Genomic DNA, 12,140 nt, shown 5'->3' with positions numbered 1-12,140 from the left:
ACAGAAAGTACTGTTTCTTAAGGTAGATTCTTTATCTTGCACACAAAAAAATCACAATGGGGGCCGGAGAGATAGCATGGAGGTAAGGCGTTTGCCTTTCATGCAGGAGGTCATCGGTTCGAATCCCGGCGCCCCATATGGTCCCCTGTGCCTGCCAGGAGCAATTTCTGAGCCTGGAGCCAGGAATAACCCCTGAGCACTGCCGGGTGTGACCCAAAAACCAAAAAAAAAAAAAAAAAAATCACAATGATTTTATGTGTGGCTTTCCAGAGACTGCCCATGTTAATGGCTATGATTGCATTCTGCATAATCACAGGACTATCTCCTGAGTCTAATTAATTTTTTGAAGTTTATTAGGCGAGATTTGTTTTGGCCAGAGGGGAAAAATACTTTTACCTTCTTATAGCATTTCTTAAAACAATCTGGAATTTTTAGATGAACAAAAATAAAGGTTTTAGCTTTACAACTTAAATTAGAAAACAAAAATGGTACATCCCACCTCTTCTCTCCCTCAATTCAAGTTGCCACTCTCACCATCTGACTCAGAGAAGCTCCCTTTCTGCTAGTGCTTTCTATCACAGTCAAGAGGAAAGGACTTCGGGTCACCTGTGTCTTTCTCCTCCCCCCTTCTATCCCCTGCCACTCAACAACAGACTCTGCCTTGATCTAGAAGCAGAAGACTGCACTTTTCACGATTTTATTCTAGCATGCTGCACCCATGGTATTTGGTAATTTCTTTATAAAATAGAAAAGAAGAAGTGAAAGAGAACTTTGGAACCAGTTTTCCCTTTTAGACTTTCTCAAGTTGCCTTTCTTAGTCTCCCAAGTGGTTTTGTTAGAGAAGAGCTACAGGAGGAACTTCTAGGACTGCCATTTCATTGCAAGAAAGCAATGACCTCACACCTCAACAAGCCCAAATATTGTCCTTGTTCACTCCTTTCTCCTGGAGTGTCACCTCTACAAAAATGATAGATCTAGTTTTGACCTGTTGTTGAAGTTATCTTTGCCAAGTATTCTGTTTCATTGAATGTTAAAATAACTGTGTCCTATTCTGTAATGCAGGGCACATCCTATCCCAGTGGAATAATATATTTTAAGTGATTTCTGAAAATGGGCCGTGAAAGCTGTCTGCCACATGGCCCATGTTTGCACATCTCTATATAGTTACGATGCAGAATTTGACAGTATAACTCTGAATCTGATTAATTAAGAATGTGTAAAAACAAAGTTCTTGCATTACAGCTCGTTCCTTATCTTTGTGTCTTTTACTGTGATGTTGTAGAACTTGGATCATATGGAAAACTAAAATATTATGACACAATGACTGAAGAAGGTAAGAATGATTTTAGAATTGTATGCATTGGCTTTTTTTCATTTATAGTGTCTATTGCTTGCACATTTTTTACATTCATATATTTTCTTTTTGCATGACCTCAGTGACATTGTGTGATTTATTCTTTCCTCATTTTTGGTATAGTTTTTGCCATCATGTTTATTTAACGTGCAATGCCACAAGCAATTGTGTTATTCCATTCAAATGATTCAAACCATCTTGACCTTGTAACACGCTCAGAGAAATGGTGTCAACAACATAAACATATGACTACCTACTGTGTCCACATTACTTCTAACTGCTCAGAATACACAAAAAAATACAGTCAAAAGTAATCTTTTTTTTTTATCCTCACTTGCAGAGAAGGGTGTATGTTCTGGAGATCATCTGACTTATGCAAAGAATAAACCCTCTATAGAAGTTTCTGTTTTGATGCAAAGGGTTCAAGTCCTTATCACCACAGTCTCTGATAACTCAATCTAATAGCATAAATAGCATTAATATTCTGTTATATTGGACATATTATTTTAATAATTTTTTTTGTTAAAATAGGAAATAAGAACTGTGAGGGATCTGTTTTAAAGTGTGTTCACTAATGAATTCCAAAAATTATCACAGAGAATATCCTTGCCTCAGTCAGACCACTTTTCTGAAATAAGTTCACCATAGTACAATTTTAAATCTTCGTATTCTTGTAAAGAAAATTGCCCTATTGTCCTGCCCCTTTCTTCCCCAACACATAACTTCACAATTTGACCTATAAACAGCATTTATAAGTCATAAAACGATAGGTGATTTTACATTATTTTTGCACTGATATCAACAAGAAATCAAAGGAAATCAGTTCATTTTAATCCTTCAACATGAGAAAAAACTCCCAAATATGTTGCATATCTTGTTTTCAGTTTCCAGTATTTCTTAGTTGCTTAGCTTGCCAAACAGCTCCTAGTTGCTTTGCATGTGAGAACCTGAGCATTGATTTGATAGACCTTGGTAAGAAGAAGTCGCTTCTCAGCCCTTTCAACTCTGGCTTCTGCACTGTAGTCTGCACAGTTTTCCTGCTGCTGTCCAGTGCTTTCAATTAACTATGTCATTTTTCCTGAAGCAGCAGACCATGACTAGGATCTCGGCCTGGTCCCTGTATAACTAACTCATAGTCCCACCTAAAATTTGTAAAATGCAAACTCTTGGAGAGTAAGAGATAGGCATAGGATCAGAAAGTTACTTTGAGAAACGAGTGTTTTGCCAACCAGACCATAGAAGAATAGTCCATGTGTTAAAGGAAGGCTCCTATGCCAGCACTATTTTTATTGCATGTCTTCAGACAGCTCTGATTTTCATAGGTTAAGGCCAGGAAAGGCAAAGCTTTGAGAAACACTGATTTTGCCACTTGATCTTTCTTCCAGGCATCTCCCCAGGTGGCCACCTTTGCTTCACTGCAGGGGTGGGTGAGTTTTTTGGTTCTACCTGGTCTGTCTTAATCTTTCACCTGCTTTCTCTACTTCCATCCTCTCTCTCTGCCCCTAAATTTCTACTACCAGAGCAGACTCTGGATTCCTGTCACCTGATTTGCCTGATCTCTCTCTTTCTCTCCTTCCTCCTCTCACATCCACCCAAGCAAATGATGTTGCTGTCAGAGTGTTCCCTTTCTTTTTCCTCTTTACACCAGACTGTTCAAGATCACATGAAGAGATAAAAATGAAACTTCACTCTGATGGTGCCACTTGGTAACATCTGGGCTTTCCAGGCAAGAAAATAAAGTTACAGTGTGAAGCTGAATTAATGTCTACAATAAGGATGCCGGCTGGCCCTTAACAAAATCACAAAACTGCACGGGGAGCCCTGAAGGGTGCCCTTGTCATTTCTTAATACTTTTCTTGCCTCCCCTAACTCTCCATGCATATACCTTTATTCCTGCATTTCGCTGAAACTTTGTCTCCATTAGAGATAGTTAACAGTAGCTAAGGTGGCATTTTAAAAGTGTGTTGTGTGAAACACTAGGCTTATACGATGTTAATAGGAATTTTACAGCAAGCTGGAGTAGAACAAAAAGCATGAATTATTTCATAGTTAAATAAAAGAGTTTGTTAAGTGAATTTTCTTTCTTGAATATGTGACTCGTTAGAGCTTTCATATGCTCATATACACTAAAGCATATATTAAACTTAAGAGGAATTTAGTGTGTGACATTTCCCAAACTTCTTGATCAGATAATTATTTCATGGAGCCACTGTTTTGGAAAGGTTAAAAAGATATTATCGGAGCCAGAGAGATAGAGCAGCAGTAGGACATTTTTGCCTTGCAATCGGCTGATCCAGGACGAACCTGGGTTCCAGACTCGGCATCCCATATGGTCCTTCAAAGCCAGGAGCAATTTCTGAGGGATATATATATATATATATATACATATATATGTATGTATGTATTAACATAGATTAGGAATCTCTAAAACATTTCTTAAATCTTCTAAACATATACAAGTCTCTCTCAGGTACTCATAGAAAGACATTTTAAAATAGGTTTCCATATAATCACCTTCAGCAACTGCTTCTGTGCTGAGCGATGGAAGGCTTGGCCTAAACCTAATTCTGGAATGCCATCCAGAATTCTCAATGCCAGCCCAACAGTGACTTTATATCTGATAACACCTATATGTTACTTCTTCAGACTCTCATTTGCTTCTCCCTTCCCACTGAAAAATAATAACAGTGATTTTTATTTATGTATAAAGTGTAATAAATACAAATGTGGGGAAAATAAATGGATTAGCCAACTTTTTGGAAATAGCACCCTCCACTAAATGCATTTTAGCAGATGCCTTTTAAGGGAGAAATTCACAATTTAAGAAACATTGCTAGACCTGTAGCAAGTTTTCATTGTAATATCCCGTGTGATTAATTACTATTTGTTACCATCTTCCAGGGAATTCTCTGGATGTAATATGAGGTCTAGAGAATTTCCTGGACCTTGCTCACCTAAGACTAATTTTTCCCCTAAAATATATCAGATGGAAAAATGGGTTGTTTATGCCACTCACTATTAACATAAAGTGATTGTTTCCTAAACACCAGGAATTTTCCTGCACTTATTCAGTTCATTATTTTAAGCTCCTGAAATATGTTAACTATTCTGCTAGCTGATTTAGGAAAATACAAGATTAAAAGGTGGAAAATTTGAATATAAATATAAACCATATATAAGTATGAATATAAACCAAAGGAGAAATAGAGCAATCATTGAGTCTCCAAAAATAAAGTGGTAAGTATAATTAATCTCAAAAGATAACAGAGCAGGGCCAGAGCAATAGTACACAGGGTAGGTCTAAAAGGCATCACAAAATGAACAGCAATGAACTATTAAATAAAATTTAGATACTACTTAAAAACTTTACAATTAAAGTATTATAAGACTTTACATTAAAATTTACTTTAAAATTTTAATTTTACAATTAAAGTTTATTTTAATAAAGTACATATATATTTTTAGAAAATGAACAAAATCATGACACTTTTGCAAAATTTATCCTTATTCTTGAGTCCCTTTTCCTCCTTTACTTTTCGTTAGGTGCTCTTGAACCTAATCTGAGCAGCATCCTGGGCTCTACCCAACCTCCAAAATCACTTAGAATTTTACCACTCTTTTGCTCCACTCTTAATATATTGATCAATCAGCACTCAGTATTTACCAGGCACTAAATTGGTTTGGAATAAATTGAGATTAAGGCCATTCTTCTTTAAAGAATTTATGAGGGACACAAATAGAATGCATAGACACAAGGTGCTAGGCAGATTTTTCTGATAAAGCAACATGTTCACTGCCTCACCTCTGCCTTATCAACCATGTGTTAATAACTGAGCACCTGCTTTTGGAGACATTTTTGTAGACCTTAGAGATTAATGAGCTTCACTCTTCCCAAGTTCTATATTTCTATAACAAGGTATCTCCAGAAAAAGAGTAAATTATGCTGAAGGTTGTCTTTTGTTGACTGCAGATCCCCAATATGGAAACCCTCTTTATCCGTCCTGATGTGACATGTTATAGCTCTTTTAGGAGCAATATCCAATTTTTAACTGGAGTTAATAACTTGTAATTTATTGTCCATGAATACCAATGCCTCATATTTATCTACTGTAGGAAACTCTCAATCAATTAAAATTTGAATTCTTACTAAAACTATTCTAAATAAAAATATAGAAAATTAGTTCACAAGACAAAATTATAGTGGAACAGACAAATGAATTAAAAGAAGATATTGTTAAACCAACATTGACCCTATAGAGCAACTACTTTGTTCTTTAGAAAAAGACATTCACAGAGACATAATTTAGGTAGGTACACAAAAGTCCTTTCTTATAAAGAAGCAATGTATAGGAAAGATGCCTTGTTTAATTGTCTTAAACTCTGTGCCACAAAGCAGTCATTTTCCAAAAAAAAATACTTTCACCACTAATTTAAAAGCCAATCTTCATTCATTTGTATGAGAAAAATAATAGTAAAAAATAATATCAAGGGCAAAAGGAATATCATCTTTTTTCCTTAATGAAATTAAGGATTCTGTTTCATGGCAACAAAATTCCTTACATGAATTATGGAGTGCTAAATTAGGCATGCAACTGATTTTTTTCAAACCTCATTATTTCAAAGAAACAAAAGCACCTGTCTAGCCAGTGACCATCTACTACAGTAGATCACTACAGTTATTTACTAAAGTAAAATAGCTCAACTTTTTCTAAGAGAAATTGGTTTCTAGAATAACTATAATTTCCATGGTTTAAGATATAACCTCTAAAAATGTAGTTCCAAAACAGGACCTTCATGTTATCTGTGGCCTTCACACTATATTTAATCCTTGAATAAATTGATAAAACTGTCATATAGAGTCAATATCTATAGTAGAAAATTCATATTTATAGTAGCTTAAGTCAAATTAAAGTGTAGTTAGTTCTCACTCCAGGGAGAACAGATTGTACATGGCAAAGATGGAAAGTCCATTGTAATCCAAGATCCAGACACCTTTTGTCTTTTTGCTCTACCATCCTTGTATATGGCATTCAAATCAAGAGAAATTCCTCCTCCAAATGACTGCTGATAGAGCTGAAGTGATCACAATTGTAGTCCAGGAAGAAAAGATAAAGCTATTTTCCCAGTTATTTTCTTCTTTTAAGGAGTCTTCCCTTCCAAGTAAAATCATCCTGTAGTTAGTTATATGTCTGTTACTTATTTCCACAAAGCTTGAAAAGGTGGTTTATTAAACTGAGTAAATTTGTATCCCAGATAATTTATATGGTCATTTGTAAATTAAATGGAAATTAATATAATAGGAACTTACAACATCTCCACAACAGAGAAATGTCACTTTTTTATATGTTGATGTAGAAGACAGAAAACAGAGCAAACCTGAGGGAGAGAGTTAGAGCCCATATTAGGTCTGAGATGCCTATGAGACGTCCAAATAAAGAGAGTGTGCAGATAAAAACAGTGATTGTGAGCCTACCCTTGAGAAAGAGATTATTAATATATTAATAGATGTCAATTTTAGAGTCATTAAACAGACCAATTTATAGTTACAAAAATTGATTATAAATCCTACCTGAACAAAAAAGAAGAGAAGGCCAAGGAATGATACTAGAGACTCCAAAGTATAGAATCTAAGATGAAGGGGAAACCAAAAAAAATAATTTTAAATGGGACTAAGACTAGGGGAGAAATATATCAGCCAAATGAAGAACACATTTTAAAGGAAGACGATGGCTGACAAATTTAATAAAGCTGACAAAGCGTCTGGATTAGTAAAAAAAAAAGAAATGGACAGAAAGTGTGATGAATAAAAAAAACAAGGCATTTTGAAGTGGTGCAGTTATTTGCAATAACAGAACAACAGTCTGACTGAAGGAGTAGGTGGGTGAAGTGAGCCACAGAAAAGAGTAGCTGTAAATGAGGAGGTGAAAACAGTGAGAAATAAAGGATTTGGGGTTCATCTTGGAAAGTTACCAAGGATAGGGAATGAAGAAAATAGTGGAAATTTTCTAATACCTTCAGAGAAAAGTTCATCAGGAAGTCAATTAGAGTAGAAGTATTAACCCATGCTTTAGAGGAAGGATAAGCAGTTTATTAGAAGTAGTAAGCAAGAGGGAGAAAAATACTGAATTTTGAGAGAATAAAGCAGTTGTCATTCTCTCTCTTGGGAGTCAGAGGATGAAGGTGACTTTTAGGAAACACTCAAGTTTCCATTGGAAATAAAGACAGAATATTCATTGATGAAGTTAAGGATACAGATTTACTGATGCTAGAGATGGGTTATTTATTGAGTCAGGTCAGGAACTGTTCAGAGCCATATGAAGAGGAGGGTCTGGGCAAAATGGAAAATCCAATGGTTGATATGAAGAAGGAAGGAATAGGAACAACTTTATAGTGTTTTTGGAGTTCCTACTCCAGCTTTATTAGGAGTGGTCCTCTGGGCAGTTTGCTATGCTAAAGGAGATCTTCCTTTCCAGAAGAAGGATACTGTGAGAAATCCTTTTTAAGTACAATAGGTACAAGATAGGCTTTCATCAATACAGTAGCAGACTATTCAGCACAGCACAGACAGACCTTTCTCACAGACATGACCAAAGACACATGACCAGCCTCAAGGAATGGTCTGTATGAAGCAAGCACAGAACATCCTATCAGACAAATGTGTAAATAATGCACATTGTGGTGTTCCTTCCAGTCCCTAGTCCCGAGTTCTAGCCTACTGACTGTTATCAATGTCATTGCAGACATTTGTTGTCCGTGGGCTTTTAATGTTAAACTTTCTGAAAATTTGGTCTCACATTTTGGTTATGCTCTTTCTAAGAATTGGCTCAATATTTTCCCAATATTCTGAAGTAAAGGGCATGTGTATCACATGTGTATTACTTACACTCACATTCTTTATTAATATAATTATAGAAAATAGTACATATCACAGTTTTTATAGACTAGATATTTAGAAAACAAAGACAGCTATATTCATTTTAGTTGTAAAACCAAACTCTCATCACAGTAGACATTTTAAATAGAAAATTAATTTTAATGGTTGTTTTATTATAAAAAAATACATACACACAAGATTTTGGTTACTCTTCAAAAATTATATGATACAAAATTAAAACAAATATAAAAAGCAAACAATAGGTATGGAAAAAGAACATGAGTGACTCTCCCATTCTCATTCTACTCATCCTCTACATTGAACCACTTATACTAGTGTTTTAACATGCACTCTTCTTTTTTCTATACACAGTTCTGTATCTGTCTGTTGTTGATTAATATATTTTTATGATATTTCCACATTGGCACCTTTAGACTTTTTCTCTTACCTAAAGCTGCTTCATAGCCACTGTGGCTCAATTCTGGTGGATTCCATGAGCACATCCTTGATGTGAATTTAGGTTCTTTCCATTTTTTAAGTGTACTATAATATTACATGAATATTATATTTCCCTGTGGCATGCCCTCCTGAGTAGATGATATACATTATAATAATTTCCAGATATAGAAATGCTAATTGGACTAGCAGACACATTTCAGATTTTGAAATAGATTGTCATCTTGCACTTAAAAGGAATTGTTTCAGGGACCAGAACATTAGTATAGTGGGTAGGGTGTATTCCTTGCTTGCAGCCAATCCAGATCAATACCACTTCAATCCCCCATATAGTATTCAGAGCCCACCAGGAGTGATACCTGAGCATAGAGTCAGGAGTAAGTCCTGTGCACAGCCAGGTGTGATCTAAAACAAATAAAAAGAAATTGTTACAATTTATGAAGTGAGAGACTTCAGACAACATATGTGTAAGACATATTATAATTGAGTAACCAATAAGTCTTTTTAAACAGAGATTAAAACTGACTACATTACACATTATATGGGTATTACATACATACATTCTATTTACAATAGAATCAAAACATAATTTGCTTGTTTATAGGCCTGAAGTTTTACCAAAGTGAAATCAAATCCATGATGCAGTTGTGATCAGTCTCTGTTCTCTTGAAATTTCATGACAAAGCCATTGCTCCTACACAGACTAATCCAAGCCACACTGCAGTTATACCCTTCTTGCCTCATATACAGAACTGGAGAGTACAGATGGATAAAGTGTTTGCTCTTCACATGACTAACCTGATTCAATATCTTACACCGTATACAGTGTGGGGGGGGGCAACACCACCCAAAACCCAAAAAAAATATATATATATAAAATAAATATATAAAATATAAAATAATGTATATCCATGCAAAAATATGAGAACCACAAAAACAAGTTAGCTTTCTAACAGCCAATAAGCAACGTGGGGAGCCTCAGCTTGATGCAGACACCATTTCCAAAGCCATGTTATGTTTCATTCATTCCAGATTTATGGTTTCACTCATTCAATCCAACTTTCTATAACCAGAAGATATTTTTTTCTGGGCACTTGGACAGATGTTCTCTTCTCCAAAATTTATTTGACTCACTGGTTATTAACCACTTTACTTTATAAGAGATGTATTCTTATAAGTATCTCCCTGGCACTGGATCTTCAGAAGATAGCAGCCTTATGAGTGTGCAACAGCAGACAAAACTGCTAATAAATGACATCAGTTCTATCACGAAACACCACACCAGGTGTAAATCAATAGTCTGCCTGAAAGCCAGCACCAAGGGAGTCTTCTGACTAGAATACATCCAGCTTTTCAAACTTCATTGCATCTTATATTTATGGTCTCAACTGTCAACAGTAAAAGCAGAAAGATTGGACCTGGCGAGTAAAGGCAAATTTTGTCACATTGCATACGGAGAAGGTGTTAAGTGGCAGCAGAAGGCAAATGGTGGATGCTTCTTTTTTTGCCTATTCTGACATCCCTAGAGCTGAAAATGTTAAGTTGCCTCCTCCAGTCAAGTCTGAAAACTGCTATTATAAATTAATAATATAATTTCACACCCCCATGAAGATTTCTCTTTTTTTAAAAAAAAAGTGAGAATATGTTCTACCAGGAGGCTGACATGTTCAATTAAGCAGGGTAAGTTTCTCTTTTGATTATATCTGAAATGATCTGAATCATCTTGTTTTAGTCATGGGTCACTAAGCTTTCAGATGCATATAGTAACATATGACATATGACATAAAGTATGACACATACTTTTAGCATGTGTCAGCACTTTGATTGCAAATATTTTGTTTTTAATGAGGTTTACAGGCACCAAATTACAATGCAGAATTGCATATCTTAAAAAATAGAAAAAAGTACTGACCCTTCAAAAACACTTAAAATTCAAGTGACAAGAGGGATAATTATATATATATATATATATATGTGTGTGTGTGTGTGTGTGTGTGTGTGTATGAAACTGTGGCTACTAGAAAATAATTGGTAGTCAAATCTAAAATAGTTCATTTTCTATTAAGATAAATAGCTGTGAGGTATATATATAAAGGAGTATTGGGTCAGAGATATAGTAATGGAGTTAAGGCATTTGCCTTGCATGTGACCAACCCCAGTTTATTTACACAACACAATCCCCAAACACCACCAAGTGTAATTCTGGAGGCACTCAAGTACATTCATGGTGGCACATATGATCTCAGGGCCCAAACAGCAGTATCATGTTCTCAGGCTCTTGTAACACTCAGCCTGGTTGGCCAATAATTACTGGGAATATCCCCCTAAGCCTTGTTTGGGGAACACACACAGAGGATTGTGAAGATTTACATTGTGTATTATTATATATATGCAGATATATAGAATACCTTTTTATAAAATCACTGATATTTTCCAGGTTTTATAATATATATTAAATGTTTTCCCAATTTTCTCTTAATCCATTTGCAGCAAGATATACCCAAAGTATGGACTTTAACAAACTAATTTTAAATAAATATTTTCCATCCATCAGGTAGTAGTAGGGCAAGATATCTGCAAATCTTAGGATCCATTGTCTATATAAAAATTATATACTTTGTCATTTATTTCTTAGATATTCACAGGTGCAAGGAATATAAACAAGAAATTCTCAAGTCTTCTATCTGGCCACTCAATACCTGACTCAGATCCCCAAAGCTAAGATCAGACATTTATTTGATCAGACACTGCCTTTGAGAATTTCTTTGTGTGAGCCATTTGTTAATTTGAATATATAGAATAAAATAATTATAGGTGCATTTTCTATCTTAAAGATCACCCACATCTCAACCTGAGATGTATATTCTTGGCTTTTGATCCCTCTGGAAAAGCCCTTATACTTGAACATGTGTCCCTCTCTTGAGCCCTTCATATTTCTCTAAAATAAAACTATTTTGCTTCATAAAATTAAGTGGATGACTAAATATATGGCTAGAAATTGGTCCCTAAAATAATAAAGGAGGTGACCAAAGGAAGTGACCAAAATTATTATGTAACATCAGCTTTCAGGGAGTGTTGACTTCCCCTAAGGTCACATGTTGTTGGTCTTTTCCCTATATTATATTCTGTCACCTGAAATTTGTGGCAAGTTTCAAAGTTTATAAAATTCCAAATTTGCCTGAACTTAATTCAATTATATATCTCTTTAATAACATCTCAAGATAGGCAAACAGTAGCTCTAAACACACTGAGCCTTTGAAAATGTGATCAGAGCAGTAAACTAGTAGACTAGAGTGATGAATTTTATACAGAATGCTACCAGCCCTTCCTTCTCTCTCTAGCCCTAGAAAAAAAAAATCTATGAATTTGTTTTCATATAGCAATAATTTTATGCACCTAACAAGCTGCTCAGACACACACGATTTCCTTCTTATTGTTTGTGTCAATGTTGTTATG

General features: G+C 35.1%; 1 protein-coding gene across 4 annotated transcripts in view; it reads left to right on the top strand.

The window, feature by feature from the left end:
* The window catches only part of SLC24A2 (solute carrier family 24 member 2), a 277,482-nt gene that overhangs the window by 208,248 nt on the left and 57,094 nt on the right, over positions 1 to 12,140 (top strand). For 2 of the 4 annotated variants that reach the window (XM_049769359.1, XM_049769357.1), the window contains one exon: positions 1,283 to 1,333. The exons of the other annotated variants lie outside the window; for them this stretch is intronic. In XM_049769359.1, coding sequence (XP_049625316.1) covers positions 1,283 to 1,333 — 51 coding nt within the window. The remainder of the gene's footprint in view (positions 1 to 1,282; positions 1,334 to 12,140) is intronic. 4 annotated transcript variants of the gene reach the window in all.

Source organism: Suncus etruscus, chromosome 1 (genome assembly GCF_024139225.1).
Source record: "Suncus etruscus isolate mSunEtr1 chromosome 1, mSunEtr1.pri.cur, whole genome shotgun sequence".
Taxonomy (NCBI): Eukaryota; Metazoa; Chordata; class Mammalia; order Eulipotyphla; family Soricidae; genus Suncus; species Suncus etruscus.
This window is presented reverse-complemented; position numbering and strand designations above follow the sequence as displayed.